The sequence below is a fragment of the Alnus glutinosa genome, chromosome 1, assembly GCF_958979055.1.
Source record: "Alnus glutinosa chromosome 1, dhAlnGlut1.1, whole genome shotgun sequence".
NCBI lineage: Eukaryota > Viridiplantae > Streptophyta > Magnoliopsida > Fagales > Betulaceae > Alnus > Alnus glutinosa.
The window spans coordinates 1570056-1591282 of record NC_084886.1 but is presented as its reverse complement, the minus strand read 5'-3'; the positions used below and the strand labels follow the sequence as shown (position 1 = coordinate 1591282).

The 21227-nt window shown below is 35.1% G+C and overlaps 3 protein-coding genes across 5 annotated transcripts; 1 reads left to right on the top strand and 2 right to left on the bottom strand.

Moving 5' to 3' along the window:
• Positions 1-3254: 3254 nt before the first annotated feature.
• LOC133864624 (REF/SRPP-like protein At1g67360) lies at positions 3255-5384 on the top strand. The gene is made up of 3 exons (XM_062301016.1): positions 3255-3446; positions 3579-3812; positions 4814-5384. Exons 1-3 carry the CDS (start codon positions 3438-3440, stop codon positions 5267-5269), a joined length of 699 nt encoding a protein of 232 aa, XP_062157000.1. The 5' UTR covers positions 3255-3437; the 3' UTR covers positions 5270-5384.
• Positions 5385-5999: 615 nt separating this feature from the next.
• LOC133864634 (uncharacterized) lies at positions 6000-8587 on the bottom strand. 3 transcript variants are annotated; one of them, XM_062301033.1, is made up of 3 exons: positions 8435-8587; positions 7622-7921; positions 6000-6189 (listed from the first exon to the last, which is right to left on the bottom strand). In XM_062301033.1, exon 2 carries the CDS (start codon positions 7904-7906, stop codon positions 7631-7633), a length of 276 nt encoding a protein of 91 aa, XP_062157017.1. In that variant the 5' UTR covers positions 7907-7921; positions 8435-8587; the 3' UTR covers positions 6000-6189; positions 7622-7630. The 3 variants fall into 3 exon arrangements, with proteins under 3 accessions (XP_062157017.1, XP_062157009.1, XP_062157026.1); XM_062301025.1 differs by having other exon boundaries at positions 7622-7929; positions 8435-8535; XM_062301042.1 differs by having other exon boundaries at positions 7622-7942; positions 8435-8524.
• A 4254-nt stretch (positions 8588-12841) lies between these two features.
• On the bottom strand, positions 12842-15177 carry LOC133864598 (F-box protein At1g67340). Its single transcript, XM_062300983.1, has 3 exons — positions 14445-15177; positions 14065-14227; positions 12842-13912 (listed from the first exon to the last, which is right to left on the bottom strand). Exons 1-3 carry the CDS (start codon positions 14711-14713, stop codon positions 13130-13132), a joined length of 1215 nt encoding a protein of 404 aa, XP_062156967.1. The 5' UTR covers positions 14714-15177; the 3' UTR covers positions 12842-13129.
• Positions 15178-21227: the final 6050 nt, after the last annotated feature.

Genomic DNA, 21227 nt, shown 5'->3' with positions numbered 1-21227 from the left:
GGTATAAATGTTAATCTTGAAATCACTGTTTTAAAAGAAGCTTTGGTCATAAAAGATTTTCTAATTATTCGTAAATTGTGTAGTTGGTTCCCGAGACGGGAAGTTATAGTTTTTTTTTGAAATTAATGAGAAAATGAGAGTAAAAACTCTCCCACACGTTGCCTCAAAAGTTATCAAAGGAATAAGAATAATTTGTGAGAATGTGATTTTTATAAATGAGGCACGTGTGTGGAGGAGACTATTATTTTGGCCCCAGAGATATTCACAGAGATTTACAGAGTTTAAGCTCGGTACCGTTGCTTGGATGGAAGCGCAATCGCTCAAGGACTTATAGAAAGCGGATCCATCCCTATGTCATGCTAAGTGCACTTCAATTAATTAGCTGACGGGGCAGGGCCTGTGGCCACAGTTTACCTGTCTGAGGTCGCAGTAGACCGTGCAACCCTAGTACACAGGGCGTAATAGTGTACATGGGCCCTATATATGAGAAGTCTTAATCGTTAACGGGTATTTTTATATGTTAAGTAAAATGCCGAATTTTGAATTGTGTTCTAGAAATTTAGATTTCAAGTGTATTTTAATAATTGTTTTAAAGAAAATGAAGTTAACTCAATCGTTTTATGGTTGAGGGTTGTCTTACTGAGCATTTCTCGCTCACCCCTTATTTTTGTTTTGTTTTCAGGTTATGAACAGAGAGACCTAGGCGGCCGGGATGGGATCTAGGCTAGCAGTAGGATATTATTTTTCTGTTACCTTAATAAGTGCACTTGCACAATAAATTTAGTTTTTCTTTAGATTTTCAATTATTGAATCAAACATAATTGTTCATTTCCAAAAACTGTTTCCGCATTTATTAAAGCTCTGAGTTTTAAAATTATTATTATTCTATTTAATTAATTTATATAATTCAGTATATTAGCTAGGTTGTTGGCAGACCTTACGAATCTTTACAGTTTGGTGTATAAAAATGGACGAACCTAACCCTTAGCGGTTTGGGAGCGTTACATGAGCGGTATGAATATGTCTACACACAATTATGCAATCTCTTGTACTGTGACTTTTGGTAGTCAAGGATCATTTTCATCATCTTGAAACAGCCAATAGGGCAATGGTAGAAAATTTGTCCTTAACCAACTATAGGAAGATAACATGTCTAACAAGTTTTAGAAACATCAATAGTAGTGTATGCATATAGTACTGAAAAGATGGAGTGGGAAAGGCCTTATAAAAGATGTTGGTAGAATTAGCTATGAAAATGGTACAGTTTATTGCTTGAAGCAATGCCTAACCATAGCCAATAGGCTAACGTTTGAGAAGGGCATAATTTATGTGAAGGAAATTTTAGCATTTTTGGTAGCTGATGCCTGATGGGTTATGTTTGGGCAGGAAAACTGGTAAATAGCTCACCTAGACGACTCCATTATGCTGCATTGTTATTTTGTGCAGGGAGTGAACTTTCTAGGTAAAAGCCAAACACTTGGGTAGAGACTAGAGATGCTCCTCGAAGGTCCCATAGCCTACCCGCAGGTACAATTAGACAGATCAGTGTCGTAGTAAAACAGCCATGTCTAAGAACAGGAACACTGTAAAAAGATTGCTTTTCCCGATCTCTGTCCGCCAAATAAAACAAAGTGGCCCAAGTAATAAAGCAAATGATGACTAATTCTATCTTATCTATTGAATTTTTTTTTTTAATTTTGAGCAACAGGTTACAGCCCACAGATTAGTCTTTGGTTGTAATAATAATCCTGCGCCCCGGGATTAGATTAGATATATACCTGAATGAACTTCACTGGATGAAATCGATTGTCGGGTCTGTCAGAAAGGAAAGGATAATTTAAGAAAAAGAAAAACAGGATAGGATATCTTAATCTTTTTGACCTCGTACCCTGATTAATCCCGTAATTGTTCTTTAACGTCTTGTCACAACTATTTTTTAATTTAAAAGTGTCTACCATCAGTAGTGTTAGGAATACTACAAAACGTTTACAAAGATGTCCCAGTTTATATTTAGTGAAAGAACTAAATAAAAAAATTGGCCGTTTAATTTCTCTCAATTATTTTTATCAATTATAAATGGACACATTTTTTAAATGACTTTATAATAAAAATTGACATACCTCAAACATTTTTCTTCCACCATTTATATTTATTAGTTATTAATTAAGCCTACAAGCCCCAACTAAACATGGATCAAGATTCTTTCTATTTTATTTAGATTTATTTCACATATTTAATAATGAATATCTTATTGTATCATTTTAAATTTTAAATACTATAATATGATATATACATTTAAATATAATAAAACAAAATTTAAACGTAAAATAAATTCACGAGAAATAATAGAGGGGATCTTTAACCGGTCCCCTTTTTTCCTTTACAATAAAAAATATAAATTTATTTAAAAAAGTGTAATTTTTAATTGTTTTATTTGTTCTTTTTCAATACAATTGTATTTTTTATTATAAAAAGAGAGAGGGTGCTGTTAAAGGCTCTTCTATCATTTTTTCTAAATTCACATCAGACAACTTCTATTCCCAAAGCGACAATAAAAAATATAAATTTATTTAAAAAAGTGTAATTTTTAATTGTTTTATTTGTTCTTTTTCAATACAATTGTATTTTTTATTATAAAAAGAGAGAGGGTGCGGTTAAAAGCTCTTCTATCATTTTTCTAAATTCACATCAAATAACTTTTATTCCCAAAGCGACAATAAAAAATATAAATTTATTTTAAAAAGTGTAATTTTTAATTATTTTATTTTTTCTTTTTCAATACAATTGTATTTTTTATTATAAAAAGAGAGAGGGTACGGTTAAAAGGACTCCTCTATCATTTTTCTAAATTCACATCAAATAACTTCTATTCCCAAAGCGACAATTTTTCCCTCATATTTCCACTAACCAGCTACTCTAAAGCAGGATCCTTCTCCATGCTTCGAGGCCCTTCCCTCATCCCGGGCCGCCTCTAGAGGCCACAAAGGAAGGTTCCTAGAGAATTCCGTCCAACGTGCCATCAAGCACCACGTGTCCTTTCCGGAACCTCTAGTTGCCCTAGAGGCTAGAGCACTCTTCCATCTAGGCCCCACCCCTTAAAAAACCACAAATCTTCGTCTTTGGCTGTTCATTCAAGGGCCCCACTCAAAACCCATCAGAGCCCATTTCCACCGTCAGATCTCTCGCACATAGCAAAAGATTATAGGATGTGATATTCCTATATACCTTCCATTAAATTTACGGTAGGATATTTTATAAATGTTGGTTCTGAGTTAATGTAAAGTAATATGGGGTAGAAAAATCATTTTCCAAGAGGCTATTGCGTTGCCATTACCATAAATACGATCATCTGGACCTTAAGTTGGATATTTTTCAGTTACGACTCGAGCACGAGTATCTGCTGTAACCAAACGCAAAAGATAGTTCTTTGATCCGCAATGGCCACGGTGAGCTCTTTCTTCGTTGTAAAATTCCTCTTAGAGAGATAATTTTTCTTAATCTATTCTTTATTCGTTCGAAAATTTCGTATTTCTTTGCCTTAACCAGAGGTTCTTGTTCTTGGTGATGTTTACAATCAGGAAATGGAGACTCAGAGAAAGAACCAGGAACTGAAGCACCTAGCGTTCGTGAGGTTGGCGGCGATCCACGCGCTGCTGTGCGCAACGAGTCTGTACGATTACGCAAAGCAGAACTCGGGGCCTCTGCGATCAGCTGTGGGGACCGTGGAGGGCGCCGTGACCGCCGTTGTGGGCCCAGTGTACCAGAAACTCAAGGGCGTGCCCTATGATCTCCTTGTTTTCCTCGACAAGAAGGTACCGAAATTTCGAATTTTGATCTTTTGGTCCTATTTGGATCGACGATTTCTATTCGTGGATTGTTTATTTGTTATTTCGTTGTTTTGATTTGCCTTATCAGATTTTGTTTCATTCGGATGCGAATCCGATTATTTTTCCTTGTGTTCCAATATGCATTTAGTTTGGAATCGTAAAAATAGATCATACATAGTGCTACTGATTTTTTATTTTTTAAATTTATTTTATCATTATTATTATGACGAGGAACCCTTGAAGGCCGGGCTAGATCATAACGGTACTCCATGTTTGTTTTTCCTTTGCTCATTTGCTTGCTCACTCATTGGAGTGCATAGGATTGAGATCCAAAAGATCCAGGGACATTCCAAATGAACGGTCTAGATTGAGCCGCATAAACCTTTATTTTTTAAAAGTAAGTATACTTGGGAGGTCCGGTCACCCCATCTGGCCGACCATCGTTAAGGGGTGGTTCGACCAGCCTCTTGAGGAGTGGCCGATCATCATATTACTGTGGTTGGTCACCCAGAACCGGGGTGGTGTGATCACCCCCTGAGCCCTTGGAGAGTGGTCGCACCACCCCCAATAGCTTGGGGGTGTCTCAGCACATTCTTAGGGTAACCGACCACCTCCTTACAAGTTGCCAGTTGGACATTTGATTTTACCGATTCTCTCATTATTATGTTTAGTACGAATCACATCCTCTAGATTTCTTAGGCTAACTCGAAGTTCTTAAAAATCTTTCCAATATTTTTAAGTAAATAGTATTGTTGGGTCTGCATATCAAATTTTGTTTAGATGTTCATAAATCTCACCACAACCATATAAGGGCTGAAGGCGTAATACTTGAAAAAATTGTTGAAATCAACATGCATGCGGACATGCTGATGATTTGATAAGTTGCCAGTGTTGGTGCTAGCTGTGTTATATGCTCTGTATATACCTTATTTCATCTAGTTTATGGAAGAATTTTGTGGAACTTATCAGTTTTTTGATTACTGCAGGTAGATGAAGCTTCCCACAAGTTTGATGAGCATGCTCCACCTTTCGCAAAGCATGTTGTGAGCAAAACTCATAGTTTGGTTCAGAAGGCATCTCAAAAGGCTCAAAAGCTTGTAAATGAGGCTCAAACTGGGGGTCCTCGTGCTGCTGTGCATTATGCTGGTTCGGAGTATAAGCAGTTCCTTGTGTCCCAAAGTGTGTGGATGTGGGTTGGACTGAGCAAGTGTCCACCCATCCACACGGTGGCAGAGAAGGCGGTGCCTGTAGCTGCTAACTGCTCAGAGAAGTACAATCGTGTGGTGAAGGACATGACCCAGAAGGGTTATCCTATATTTGGCTATTTGCCTTTAGTTCCTGTTGAGGAGATATCCCAGGCAGTTAAGAAGGGAGAGCGTGAAAAGGAAGGAGATGCAGCAGCATCTGCTGAACATAAATCAGATTCTTCTGATTCCGATTAGTACAGTTTCTGTTTTGTCTAAATCTGTTTGCGTCTCTTTGTAGTATGTTTCGACTGTAAATGACTTCTGCACTCCCTTTCTAAGTATGAATGAATGTGAATGGTTTAGAGTGGTACCTGGCTTTGAATGTGAATGGTTTTGAGCGTACCTGGCTTTGTGGTTCAGATCAATGTTAGTGTGTGCTCTATTACATAATCTGATTCTTCCATATCTGTCCAATTCTATGATTTGTTAATCAGTTCCTCCTTTTCACCTATCATGTTCGTCCTATGACCGGGAAAAAAGAGAGTAAATTTTTTTACTTGAATCTGATCATTTGACATTGTATTGGTCGATCGTTTGGCAGAAGGCATAGTTAAGACCAACAAATTGCTCTTAGATCTTAATATCTACTTATTGTCTCTATTCAATGACTTTATGCGACTGTTCTAAATTCGCTAAATGCAAGTTTCCATTATTCCCTTCGCTTCTGTCAAAAATCTTTTTACCTTCTTGTAAATGTGGTTGTTCCAGTAACCCCTCACCTCCAAGCTGCCAGGGGCTTATTCCTGTTTAAGGTAAAGGCTTCTCCAAATTAAAGGTAACAGACAGTACAATGATCACAGGCTACAAGGAGTAAATGAAACGGTAGCTAGGCATATACTTGGTCAGTTAGGATTCAACCAAAAACTTCTTGAATCATTTTTGCCATGAGATTGCTAAAAGACATTCACTCAGATCAGCAAGATAATAAGCATTCTGAAACAGTGTATTTTATAAAACCAGAGTTACACGATACTTATTCAAACTCATTACAAATCAACTGATGCTCCTGCACCATACATTTAACTAACATCCGACAGAATAACAAGCTTAAGTTTCTCCTTGCCATTTTCCGCAGGAAAAGCTTTAATTCACTCAGCAGATGGCATATGAGATTTCTGCATCAATAAAACAAAAAATTAATGAATAACCAATGGAACAGTTTAAATGAGATAAATTAATTTTCCTGCTAATTTCACATATGATGTCCTCATTGGCCTTTTCAATGGACCAAGACCCCATGTCAGGTTTATAAACAATATTAGAAATGATTAGCATACCAGAGAGAGTCATATTGAATGAAAATTGAAAGTCGCAGGATTTTATCCCAATGAAGTGGATTCTACTTCCCATGGAAAAAAAATTCAGGTATTGTTAGTACAACTTAATGAAAGCAGCATACTCATATGTGCAACCTTTGTTAAGGATCAGGATGTCATAGTTTGATGTTGCTTCAAGAAACTGCAACGGTATTATGCTTAATTAGTATACTCGATGGCAACAGTATAATTACTTTTAGCAGATAGTCATTAGCAAATTTCAAAATTCAAGTAGATGTGATCATATTTTCCCTCCTATATTAATAAAGCGAGTAACATGATAAGAAAGAACTGAAATTGGATGCAGGGGTTTTGCGAGTACTAAAGAAAGGGTTAAATCGGTGCTTTTGAAAATAATTAAAATTGATTTTGTTTTACGGAGTAAAAGGTGACTTTGAAAGGTGATTATATCTCCCAAAGTAGTCCAGGATTATATACACTGCCACCATAACATGCTATGAAGGCATAAGCAATATAATCCATGACTCTGCTTGTAATGGATCTATGTGATCTAAAACAATAGGAAAAGTATCATATAGACCATCTATCCCATAAGCAATGGAGTTATCCTATCAAAACAAACAAAGCAAAAGCATCTCTTCAGTTTGATGATGATAGAACATAAAGAAAAAATAAAGAAAAAATTCCAATTATTTAGTTCTACATTCCTTGCATTTACTTTTTATATAAGAAAAAATTACAGAGTCTGGAGGTTAAATCGCATGAAATCACTGACAGAAAGACATCACTTAATGTATCATCAGAAGCAGCTTGCTAGTTTTGCCCCAGCAAAAACTAGACAATTTCATCTCTGAAGCCATGAATATATTGTCATCAATATCTGTAAGATACTATTGATCGCTCAATTCATGCCAATACAAAGCCTTCTAGAATATGTGCATCGACAAAAGATACACGAATTTTTCCAACTCCAAAATTTTCCAACTGAACAGGTTACATGCCATGCGAATAAGAGAAACATGTTTTATTTCATTTGATCAAATCAATTCCGTCTCCAATCATTAGAAATCCTTTATATATATATTTTTTATCTAGTATAATGTTCTCAGACAAATCGCACATAGAGATATCCCTCCAGAAAGTCAGAAACAAACATATAATCATTCTGACAAAAACTAAAGGCATCGAAAACATTCCACACCACAACATCATGATCTTCAAAATAAATGTCATCAATCTCTTCAAATTCGATAAAAGCTGAGAATACGACCTTATTCGTTCATTTGGGGGTGTCGTGGACATGCTGAAGAAGGTCATCATAGGGGTCCCTCCGACCGGGCACCTGGCTGATCTGAGCATCCCACTTGAGCTGAGAATTGTGGCGCTCAAAGGTCCAGAACCCGTAAGGACGGAGAGGGTAACTCCACATCTCCTTGGTCTTGTTGCACCGATCCTTCACTGCATAAACGTGCTCCCTGAACTTCCTGTCCCTCTCCTTAGGGTCCTCCATCAACTTCAGAACCAAATTCTCCGCAAACTCCATTATAAATCCCATCTTTGATCTCTCTTCCTGAACACCTTGAATCAAAACCTAAATCATTAATTCTTAATGAGATTTGACCTAGCTTTACTTAATTATTGACAAACACAAATTTATGCATTCAGATTACATTAGAAAACCGATTCAACAGGACAACAAACAAAGTCTCATTTTGTCTGCTAAGAAAATTTTGAAAAAAGAAAGATATGTAATCGAGTAACATAGAGTTTGATGTTTATCTGATTTCCCAGAAATATAGGAACTTCATCTTAACAAAGTCTATAGGGTTATGAGGTTCAGGTGAGTCAAAATTTCGATTTCCTTAAGCCAATAAAATAAATTTTCTGAAGTTTGAGGATTTTCTTTTCCTTTCCTATATTTCTCAGCAACCAAACAGATCAGGTGTTTTCCAAATGGAAAACCCAAGAGCACAAAAAAAAAAAAAAAAGACCTTAGCTACTGAAATTTACAAAAAGAAATAAAAAACGAGATCGAAATCGAACAAAATTATTTCAGAAAATACGATGGGAAATTGGATATTACCTGGTTGAACTTAGAATCGCGAAGTATAACGGTGTGTTCTCCAGGGTCAAAGCAGTGGCTAAAACTGAAATCGCTGTGCGAAGTATCAAAACGTACCTGAAGCCAAGGCCCAATGGGCTTAGTAGTTGAGCCCTGTTGAGATAGTTAGCACTTAGCAGCCTGGGCACAAGCCCATCATCTGCAATTCAAGCCTAAGACCCAAAGGAAGAAGGATTTTCAAAATCTGTAAGGTAATTCTATGATTTATTTTTTCTAATTTTTTTTTTTTATAAAAAAAAAAAAAAAAAAAAAATCATTATTTTTTAATTAATTATTTTATATTTTAAAATCTCATTATTTATTACCTTGAGAAAAATATTTCATTTTTTCGTTATTCATTATATCTTATACTGGGGTGACAAAAATTTATAACATTTAATTAAAAATGATGGGCACAACTTTAAAAACTTCAGCACGGGATTATCTTCGAAAATCTAAAGTATAATAATTGGGTTTTGAGGGTTGGACTTGTAGACAGACATTTTATTTTAATTTTGCGGACCTCGGTTTGTACCCATAAAAGAAAAGAAGAAGAATAAAGCACATTGAGATCATTCCACCCTTTCTAGCCCATATGAAAAGACTAAACCTTAGCCTTAGGCTATTGGTTTAACCTGGTTCATTATAAAAACAGGTGTAATTGAAAATTAGATTAGAGAAGTTTACTTTAATTTAGTTTATTAAATTGACGTTTGTTAAAAAAAAAAAAATACGTGATTCTCCTTTCTATTTTCTTCATTACAACCCTCATAAATTGGATAAGCAGTAAGTTAACCCAAGGCTATTTATGAGGTGTAAGTGTGTAACCCCACTCTTCGTCATTCCAATTTTCAAGCACGTACGTTTTTGTGATTAAGAAATAAGAAATAGTTTTCTTGCTGATGAGGTCCTGAGTCCTCGTGGGTTCACAAATTGTCATATATATTGCGTCTCTATATTTGAGATTTTGTATTTACTTGAAAAAGGAAAAAGACTTCATTAATTTTCTTTTTCTTTTTTAATTTTCCGATAAAAAAAAGCATTTAAAGAAATAAGCTCAACAAATAAAACCTCTTACCTCCGTAAAAAAGTAAAAAATTGCTTCTTAATTACGAAAATGCCTTGAAAAGACAAAAAGGTTGAAAAAAAAAAATTAAAATTAAAATTAAAATAAAAAAAAAAAAAAAAAAAATCAAGATTTCCATCTCAACCACCTTAAAGAATTGTTTTTCTTTCCGTTTGATTAATGAGAAATTAATATTCGCGTATTGGCCATTGGGACTACGCAAGGGTCGTTTCACGGGCGTGATTGTGAGTCGTGACTTGTGAGGCCATATATGGTTTACGTAAAAGACAGGCGTTTGCATTTATGTTGTGATATTATTGTGTTTGAGGGAGAATGACGTACGAACGCGCATAAGTTGTTTTGATGAGTTTCCTCGACCAAATTATCAGCGTAGAGCCTCCATATAACGTACACTTCGCTGGGTGGCTATCTCCATATGTCTCAAAAAATGGTGTACAAAGTGACTTGAGAGACAATGTCGCCATATTTTTGGCTTTTGTTTTGATTTTAATTTTGGTTACTGCTTGTGCAAAAACTAGGAATATTGAATATTTGAATTAGGGTGTAGGATTTTCGATGAAGTTGCTAGCTGAAGAGGATGTTAGGGAAGTAACCAACTAAAGAGTCTACGTATTTGTGATTATATTGGGAAATAAAGATTTTGTCTAAAAAAAAAAATTGAAAAAAACTTTTTAGAAAAAGCCTCGTTTTCAAGTTTTTAGCTTGGTAGAAAAAGTGGTAGTTCTACTACTTGAAATGAATGAATAATTTTATAAAAGGGTTTCGAACTATCGATTGTTTTAAGAAAATGGTACTGAACTATCAAATGTCTCAAACTAGTATATCCAAGTTTTCAAATGTCTCATTTAAGAGTACTCCGTTAGGATTTGCTGTTAAATCCTGTGAAAATTCATAAAATACCCTTATGTTTATTTTTTAAAATTATAAGATTTTTCAAAGATTCAGATATGAGTATTTTTGTAAATTCTGTTAAATTTTGAGCAACATCTAAATCGTAGCATTTTTTCTTTCTTTCTTTTTCCTAAAAAAAATGATGGATATTTTGAAAATTTTAGTAGGATTTAACAGTAAATCCTAACGAAGTATACGTACCCTTAAGGGAGACATTTCAAAACTTGGATACACTAGTTTGAGACGTTTGATAATTCAATACCCTATTCTCAAAAAGGCCGATAGTTCAATACCCTTTAATGAAGTTATCACTGAAATGAAACTCTAACAAGGGAAGCTCAACTCGTCTACACCGGGAGGATTGCTTCGCGACGCATTAATGATTATACGTCTGGTGGAAAATGCTTGGGGCATTAGCTGCATTATAATTTTTACTACAAACTGATATAACATTTGCAATCAGTGAAATAATTTAGAAAAATTAATAAACCAATTTTTTTTGTTTAATTATTGACCGACATGCAGATCAATTTGTAAATAATTTTATAATGAGAATTATAGTATCACATCACCCGTAATGTGTAACATAAGAAATATAACTTTCATTCAATAGGAGTAGTAGTTGCACGGTTAGGTGTTTTTCTTTGAATACATGGACAGGATTTTATTTGCCTTCATTTTTCAATTTGAATGACCAAATAAAGCATCATAAAATAAATAAAAATAAAAATAAAAAATTGAAAACTTATGAAGGCATGTCAGGAAGCAACGTAACAACCGGTTTGGTTACAGTTAAGGTAGGTCAGTATTAGAAATGCAATATTTCTGAAGTTGCTTAGAGCCAATAAGCAATTGGTTAGGATATACCCTTCACCCTTCACCTATTATTCCTTCAACTGCCCGATTCCAGAACTAGCCATATGAAATTACCTATATGACAAGACTTTCATACAATTTGAAAGAGCAACTTTTCCTAAAAAAATCAACCTATTCAACAGGAGAAACAAAGCAGTACACATCATTATATGCATCACAAATACAAAGCCTAATACTAAAAAAAATTACATTTTTATCTTATAATTTTTTTTTTATTTTTATTTTTTTTATCCTTATTGTTAAATAATAATAATAACTCAAAAAGGTGGATTGACAGAACAAAACAACAACAAAAACGATGAATTATTCACCCAAGAGTAATAAAACTATAAAAGCCGAGTTATAATGAAAGCTAGATGATGTAGATGGGTTTTCAACCACCGAAAGAATTCCAACTCCTGCTTATAAATGGGCTGGGCTTGGAAGTTGGACCACCATCGGTAAAAAGTTCTGAATGCAGCCGAATAGCAATAATGATGGAAAATAGTAAATATACTGCGCCTACCCACCATGAAATGAATTAATGAAATATAGTTATTTACTTATAAAAAAAAAACTGAAATATAGTTAAAAGAGGAGGATTTATTTTATAGTTAAGGTTAAATTTTATTGTATTAAACGGTATGTATAGTGTCATATTTTTTGAAAAAATAAATAAATAAAAATTAAATGACATGCAATAAATACATTGTTAAATTTGTAAAATCTAATTAAGTAAAAAGAAAGAAAAAAAAAATCCTTTCCATTTTTACTTAAAACAGAGAATCATGATCCCCATGAAATGCCCTTATGTTTATAAAAATGTTCTGTCTCCTTCAAAAAAAAAAAAAAATGTTCTCTCTCTTTTTCTTATTCTATTGGTTGTGTGACCAAGCATGAAACTTTCCAAGCAACCCATATCATCCACTTGCAGAATGCATGCCTCCCCCACTATTCCATTTCCTATTATTTTTTTCCTTTTTTCTCCTATGTGCTTCTCGGTCAATCACATAACGTGTCCAGCCCCTTTTGACCACCAAAAAGCCATGAAAAAAGCTTAAAAGTAAAACGGCAAAATAATGAGATAATTACCTACTATGATGCCTTATGTCGCACCCCGTCCATTACCCATTACCTGTCCCTCACCTTGCTTGCGGGTCTTTCACTGAAATCAAGCATTTTACAAATATGTCTACTGTTTTTCGATTGCCGAATTTGACTTTCTTTAGCATTTAAGATAAGGAAAATAACCCCCCCGTAGGCCATATCTCTTTGCCCTAAAGGAAAGCCAGTTTTTAAGCCATAAATATTGTTCATATATTCAGTTTCGTTATACCATCCTATCCCTCTTACCTAAATTTGTTTTACCGATCATCGATCATATCACACAAAGCTTTTCTTCACAAAATAATAAAATTAGGATCAGCAACTTCTTGCTGCCAACATAAAAATATGTCTCGAACTGAAAAATTTTCTAACAAAAAAAAAAAAAAAAAGTGAGAACAATTTTTGAAAATTGGAGGCTTAATAGTTTTACCGAAATTAAAGCTGACAACTTTTTATCTTCTTTTTTACTAAGTTAAGGCTGACAACCTCTCTACAGTACAAAAGGTACAGAACAGATAAGCAAAGAGAAAATAGAAAGGCCACCACTTTCTCCAAAAACCCCCCTATACAACAAAAAACGGGGAAGCTGAACTCCGTGCCAACCAACGGCCATACAACTTAAATTTATAATTGTCCCCCCAAAAATGGCCACATTTCTTTTTCTTTTCCCGTTGTTCTTTTATCCTATTAACCCAACATTATCTGCCGTAACCGTTCCGTTACCGTCAACGTTAAACTTAACTCTCAGCCATGACGTCATCGTTGTTCCCATTAACTCCGCCATCGCCCTCACCAGCATCACCATTAGCGTGGCCGTTCCCGTCACCGTCATCATCCACCCACCGCTCAGTGGGCGTGCAGTCCGCCTTGTGGCGCATCTTCCAATCAAGCGCCTGGCACGCGCGTGAACAGTAATTCACGGTCCCACACACCGAGCATCGACGGAACTCGTGCCTCCTCGTCTCAGGCCGTCCGCAACCCACGTGCGAGCACAGTCTCAAACCCGGGCCAGGAGACACGCACCGGGCCGCGAACCACTCTGCCAGGAACCGGCTCGCCGGGTGAGCCTCCGGCGCCGGCACGTTGCACCCGAAGTCGCTCAGCAATGGACAGCCCCCGCAGTTCACGTTCCGTGGATGAGGGTGGGGGAGCGGGTGTGGGTTCCACGTAAACAAGGAGCGCGTGGGTGCGCCCGAACCCGCCGCGGAGGCGACCACGGCGGCCAGCTCGCGGGTGTTCGCTTGGACTAGGAATCGGCGGCCCTCTGTTATGTTCTGGCGCACGCCGTAACCGTCCTGGAGGCAGTGGCCGAGCTCGCGCAACGCGTCGATGTGACCGAGGAAGGCAGCTCGCGCGCACAGAGCCACGCCAGCTCGGAGGTCCTTGTCGTTCTTGGAGCCGCCGCTTCCATTGAACTGTATCACGGCGAGCGAGTACAGCGCCTGCGCGTGAGAACTAATCGCCGCCTTGGCCATCAGCGACGCTCCGCTCCCTCGGTTTTGCAAACAGTAGAATCGAATCTGCAGAGCATTCAATATTCATTAACAATCATCCGCGGAATGTTCAAAGCTTGTGAAATGGGGCAAGAATTTTGACTTAATTACTATTATACTATTTATTGATTATCCCATTGATATTTCTCATAGATGTGTACGTATATAGTGAGACTGACCATGCCGAGAGTGTAGCAGGCTTCGACGTTTCCGGCATCGGCACAGAGTTTCAAGAAGCGGTGAGCGGACTCGGACCAGTTCTTGGCTCTAATGGCGAACGTTCTCTGAGAAGCTTTGGATAAGACTAGCGAATGGAGACCTAAGCCGTTTAACCTCTTGCACCTGTTTCAAAATACAAATCAGTTACGTCAGATTCAAACACAAAAGCAGAAAAACGACACCGTCGAAATCAGACTCTGTAACTGTAAAAAAAAAAACCAATCTTTATCTGCAAAACTGACGACCACGGTTCCTATTACAATTCCGGTGGGATGACCGGAATCTATAACTTGCCGGCGATTAAAATCAAACAAGAAGATGAAGATGAAGATCGACGTACGTTATCAGAACGTTGGTGAAATCGGAGGGGCATCCGGCGGAGGAGCTAAGTTTGCAGAGAATAGAAATGACAAGATCGTCGGGCAAGGCGTCGAACAAGTCACACTTCCCGGCGATCTCCGGCGATTTTCTGTTCCTCTTGCGGCAAGGCATGTGCTCCCCGGCCGAATCTCTCCTCCTCTTCACTACTATTCTGTTCTCCGACGACATACAGACGTCTCCTCCCCCTCCCACCACTCTAGGATAACAAAGCCCCCTCCTCGTTCTCATAGCTTGTCCTTGGTTTGTGTCCTCCTTATCTCTCTCAGAAGTAAAGAGAGGAAAAAGGCAGAGTGAGAGGTTATATAAAGCCTAATAGAAGGCCTACAACGAGAACACAACAAGCGCAACGACAAAGCCGAATGCTTATAAAGAAATCGGAAATGCTTATTAATTAGGAAATTAATACAATAAACAAACCCCCCAGGAGTGGGTGTACTTCATTTACACTTCTACCCCTCTAATTGTCTTTTTTTTCGGTCAAACGTCGTTGACCCAGATCCGTCCGTTCGTCGTCGGTTTGTGTTTTGCTCTCTCTCTCTCTCTCTCTCGTACTGCAAAATCCCTCTCCCTTGTCTTCACGCTTTTGAACGTACACATACTCTCCTTTTCTTTGTAAAGAAGATTGATGAGAGGTTACAGCGTTGGGTGAGAGAGAGAGAGAGAAAGGACCGAGCCTGATCTCGGTATTTATGTTTGTTGGGTACAGGTGGGTGTCTTTCCTCTCTCTAAAAATGTTCGGATTTGTTTTAAAAGCGGTTAATTTTGTTGCAAAGGAAAACAACCAACTCAGGTTATTTATCGATATTCAATTTCACCCACAGAGTAAATCAATGTACACGGCACCTTCTGGCGCGTCGATGCCAGTCTTCGTCTTAGACGGTTAAATGGTATTGTGCGTGGGCCTGGCGCGTCTCGGGGAGAGTGGGGAAACGTTCGTCTTCTTAACAAACTCAGGTAGCGAATTCTGGGTACTCGTCGACGACCCAACCACTTGAAGGTCAAACGTATGAATAAGCACAGAGGTTTTAGTTACTCTTCTTTGTTTTACTTGCCTATTTATAATTTTGCCCCTTTTTTCCTTATATACCCTTTATTCCCTTTCATAAAACATTTTTCCTTCCAACAAATTGTACCTGATACACTATTTACTCATTCCCATCAATTTATGCGGCTCCATTTCTTAAAATCTATAGTTTTTGTCTTCTTTTTTCTTTTTTTCTAAAAAAAAAAAGCATGGATAAATAATTGAATCATATAACACCTATTTCATCTTTACCTCACAAAAAAAAATAAAAAAATAAAAAAAATTGTCCAAACATATTAACAAATAAAACCATGACAATTATTGTAGTTTTCTTTTATAAAAAGCTTATGACATCTAAAATAATAATTTTTTTAAAAAAAAAAAAAGTGAGAAAAATGATGCGAAATATAAATTTAAAAAGGTCAACTGTAGAACAGTATAAGAATCTTGTTTAAAGGCCTATAGAAGTGGTAGACGCGATCCTCTAAGCTGTATGTAAGCTAAAATCATACGGCAAAAATCAGCAACGTGATCCTCCGTAGCCGTACCGAGTTGGAAATCAACAACTTTTGGTAGGGTCACGCTGGACCTCAAAGCTAAATATTTTCCAGTCAAGTGTAGATCTTAGAGACCCCACAGGAGTAGCCGTTTTGCACACAAGTAAAAAGTTCACATTGCGGGGGGGAGGAGGGAGGACCTACACACCAAGCGTAAAGATTAATCGAGTTTTTAAAGTTCTAGAAAAATCCTTCTTTTTCTTGTTCTTCATCTTATTGTATTATTGTATGGATCTCAAATAATCCTAAAATATAAAGTTTTTGTGGAAATTGGGTTGGAGACTCTAATGTAAAGTCCGTTTGGCATCGCTTTTGCGGGCCAAAAGTATTATTTTAAGTTAAATTATTAAAATTGTATATTTTTAAAAAAATTATGGTTTAAAAACATATTTCTGAAAGGCAAAATTGTGGTTTTAATGGTCGGTAAGTGATTTTATCACCGTGTTTTAAATGTCAATAAACAATATTACTAAATGCTTTACTGCATTTTTAATAATTACGTTTTGAAAACGCACATTTTGAAAAAAAATACTTATTTCTCAAACCATAACTACTGTGAACATTAAAGAAAACGAAAAAAGACCACTTGAGCACAATTTTTTAAATTGCACGTTTTGATGCAGCAATTAAACGGACTCTTAATTTATTAAATTAAAATTTGCTAAACTTAGTCTCAATTTTTTTTAATATATATATATCAATTTAATAAGACTAATTTTAATTTATTTTTTTTAAAAAAAAAAAAAATTATCTCCAACCAAAATCAAAAAATAAAAATAAAATAAAATCTCTCTCTCATAGTCCCTTCCCAATTTATATGTAGGGTTAGGAGTTGGAAAACTCGGTTACGAAATACGCATTTTCACATTTTGCACCGTCAAAGTTGGTAAAGTAGAAAATTTCACTGACTTTTTCCTTTAACATTTATTTTAATCACTGACCATCACATACACGGCGATAATGACGATTGGTAATTTTGGTTGAATGCTTATAATAATCTCAAGACGACATCGTTTTAGATTATAAGGGTTAGTGTCGATTGAAATATCGACTTTCAAAAGTTAATCCGTTAACCGAAACAACTATGTTGGAAAGTCTATCGCCGATCGGCTGTCAATTAGACGGTGTCGGTCGGTTCTTTGATAGTATTCGGCCGACCGGCATTAGGCAATTTGTTTGCATAATCCTGTTTGTGTGTTCCTTGAGGTTTGAACTATACCCACTAAATCCTAATGGGATGATTTAGAAGGTAATAGGAGACCAACATATCAATTTTTATTTTGTTATGGATGAATGACCAACATATCATTGGGACCCAACAAATACTCTATGTTGCAATTGACAATAAATAAAGACATTTATGCATTGAGCTATTAAGGACGCTCACATATAATTATTTATTTGTTTTTTCCAGATTACTTTTGAAGTTGATTTTAGGCAATGAAATTGAAAAACTAAGCCAATTCTAAGTTGGTGGGTTTCCACTTTCCGCTAATCAACTCACGTCGTGGGAACCCTCCTCCCAAATGGAGCCTACCTGTTAATCACTTAGAAAAGGGTGGAGCTCCATTGATTAGACAAACTAATTGGCATTTTTAGAGGTCAAATTTTCGCCCCTCTTCTTTGACCAAATCATTTAATTAACACCGTTAAGCTCAATTATCCCTCGTTGGAATTTTATTTTCGTAGAAATCCTAGAGAGCACAGATTGTGGGTCGCGTAAGGAACGTGAAAACGTCGACCCGCTGTCACGTCGCCGTAAAATTAACAATTCCCGTCACGTCAAACAGTGACGTGGATGATGGTACAATATCCCGGTTCATTTTTTTTTTTTTTTTTTGTTTTTATTACAAATAAACAAAAACATTCGACGGAATTAACACATTTTTTTTAAAGACTTAATGCTCAAGTCACTCTCCTGCGCAGTTGAAAACGTCACCGACGATTATTGCAGCATTATTATTTTTTTTTAAAAAAAATTAATTTTTATTAATTTTTCTTTTTTTATGAGTAATTCTTGCATATCACATCAGTGTTGTTTTATTTTATTTTATTTTTTTTATCTCAAATTTACATTTAATAAGTTTTACACAAGAGCAAAAGACACATTCAGTCGGATGGAAAGTTGAAAATTACTTTCTTTTTTTTTCACATAATTATATATGTTCTTATTTTAAAAAAAATGTTAAAAAAATTGACTGAGATCGCCACTTTAACATTGTAAAATAAAAATATATTATATAATATTGTTTTATATCTTTTTAGGGTTAATAATTTTGAATAGTTACAATTAGGTTAAATTGGAATATCAAAATGGTTCTCAAACAAAGCAGCAATGTCTCACATCTCCCATTTGTGTGCATGATTGGTTTGAAGTCGTACGTTGAATTTCTTTGCATCCAAACGATCGATCGTGTCACAACAGAGAAATTATTATCCAATTTGTGGAATATAGAAAAATTCTTATTCAAACGCAAAATTTTCTTTTAAGTTGCGTATTAATATAGTTTTTTAAATTTAATTTATTAAATTAATATTTGCTGTTCATTTTTCTAATTCTCACATACGTTATGTGTATTTTCAAAGACAAATATCATAGCCCTCCCAAATTTTTTGATTGGCCTCTAAATTTTAGACTTTTTCTAATAGAAACCCTTTAAAATTAGTTTTTTAACCTTCTAAGAAGTTTTTTTTTAAAAAATTATCCGACCTTATAGCATCTTCAACATAATAGGCAAATGATTCATAATAGTTAAATTTGACTATTATGAGCCATTTTTTATCTCCAGCAAAATAGGCAATATATATATATATATATATATATATATATATATATATATATATATATATATATATATATATATATATATATATAGTGTGTGTGTGAATAGTAAAAGCATCCCCAACAAGCTCTCAAAATTTTAGCCAAATTTTAGTTAAAAAATCTTTTCTTTTCTTTTTAACCACTACTGTTAACAAACTCCATATATCAATCTCTCTAAATATGTCACTATTTTAATTAAATATTAAATTTTTATTGGTTTCAAACAACCACTCATAATAAATGAGGAGAGAAGAAAAATGAAAAGAGGAGTGAAAAGGGAGAGAAATTCAAAAAATGACAAAAAAAATAAATAAAATTGAATAGCTTATGGAATTTGGAGTTAAATTCTGACAATAAACAAAATAGAGAAATTATAAAGAGTTTGTTGAAATGTGTTTTTTTGAGATATTTACCAAAATTTAGTGAAAACCTTGAAATTGAGAGCTTGCTGGAATGCTCTAAATATTATTCACACTGCAAAGAGTTTTTTATTGTTTTGTCTCTCTATTTCCTTCATTTTCTTTCTCTTGCTCTCCCTATTTCTTTCACACTTTTTTTTTCATATAAAATAATATTTAAAAGCAAATAAAGAGTAGAATAAAGAATATGTCAAAAAGAATATAGAAAAATCAGTATCTAAAATAGAAAGTTGTACTTTAATAAAATATAAAATCTTTTAAAGAGAATATAGGAAAAACGGTAATTAAAATAAAGAGCAGTACTTTTTTAATAATTATTTTGATTATTATTGCTCAAAATACCGTTAATTAGTGGTTTTTCCATTATCTTTTAATCTATTAAAAGCATAAAAATTATATACATATGTAAAGTTTAATAAATTAAATTGAAAAAAAAGAAGAAGAAGAAAAAACGTAGCGGAGTCGTGCATCTCACTTCTCATTCGGCTTACTATTCCACAAGCCCGTAAGAATGGAGGTGACTTTTATTCTGAATGGCTGGTGCCCACGGGTGAGGATATCAGTGCTTTTCAATATTTTAATGTAAGAAACAGTGTGTGCTAGCTGCAGCTAGTGAAAGGTGGGATAAGTCGAGGAATGACGTGGATATCAAGAAGTGATGTCGACCACTCATGTCGTACCAGGAGGGTCCCACGTGTCCCCCAAGGGGTCCTTTATTTTTTATTTTTTATTTTTTTGGAGCCAAGTATCGGGGGTTCCTTCTGGAAGAGAAGAAACATCAGGACTGAAACATAAGGTGGGGCCCATGTTTTACATCATGTAGGGAGTCTAGGGACCGTGTTCTTGTTGCCAACCTGCCAAAGCAAATGGATGGCCCCCGCAATCACCGTAGCCGAATTTAGTTCGAGACTTTGCGCAACCAAAATTGCGTGCTTACTTGGGAAAATATATAGTAATGGCAATCACCTCCGCAGCCTACCCAAATTTACTCATCCCTTTCACTACCGCTGGATGTAAGCAACTTACAATTGAATTTTCTATTTTGATATTTTGTTAAATTATCATTTGTTATGAAAATTTAAGCTAATAAAAAAAATTTAAATTTAAATTTAATTAATATTTTAACGAAATGTATAAATTATCATAAAACCCAACCAACTAAAGTGGAAATGACCTTCCTTTTAATTGTTTCCTTTCTTTTATTTATTTTTTAAAAAAAAATAAAAATAAAAATAAAAATAAAAAAATTTATAGGTGAACAAACTGTAGGGAGACAATGCCTTTAAATAGTAAATATTATTATTATAATTTTTCTACTATTTGATTCTTTGGGCATACGGAGGGGACGTGTTAAGATAGTACGTGAAAGGGATTGACAAAAGTGAAAATTAATAAGTTAGAAAAGAGTGGCAACAAGAATACAATATTGGAACACTGATTGTCATTTCTTGCCATGAGCCAATCTAATGTTACATGGGAAAACATAAAAACACCAATAATTGTAGAACTAGAACCTCACTTCTAACAATATCAGCTAACGACACCGCTTCTGCCTCTCCTGCTAAAAGAATCTGGTTAGAGGAATCTAGTCCCTTCTTGACTCCTACAGCATCCACTCTATAATTAATATATTATTCATTCAATCATTAAAGAAGAGAATACTACAAATATATAATTAAAAACTACACGGTATAGAATATATATTTTTTATTTTTTTATTTAATTTTAAGTGAAGCTTTTTTTACTCAGAAAATAATATGAGCCATTAGACTAGAAGAATTTCGAACATGAAGATAAACTAAAAATATTAGTACTAGATAAGCAATAAACTATATTTCTTTCAATAAAGTCAAAGAAGAAAAAACCTTTCTACCTACTCCTTCGCATCAATGAAATCATGATATGAATAAACAAGCGG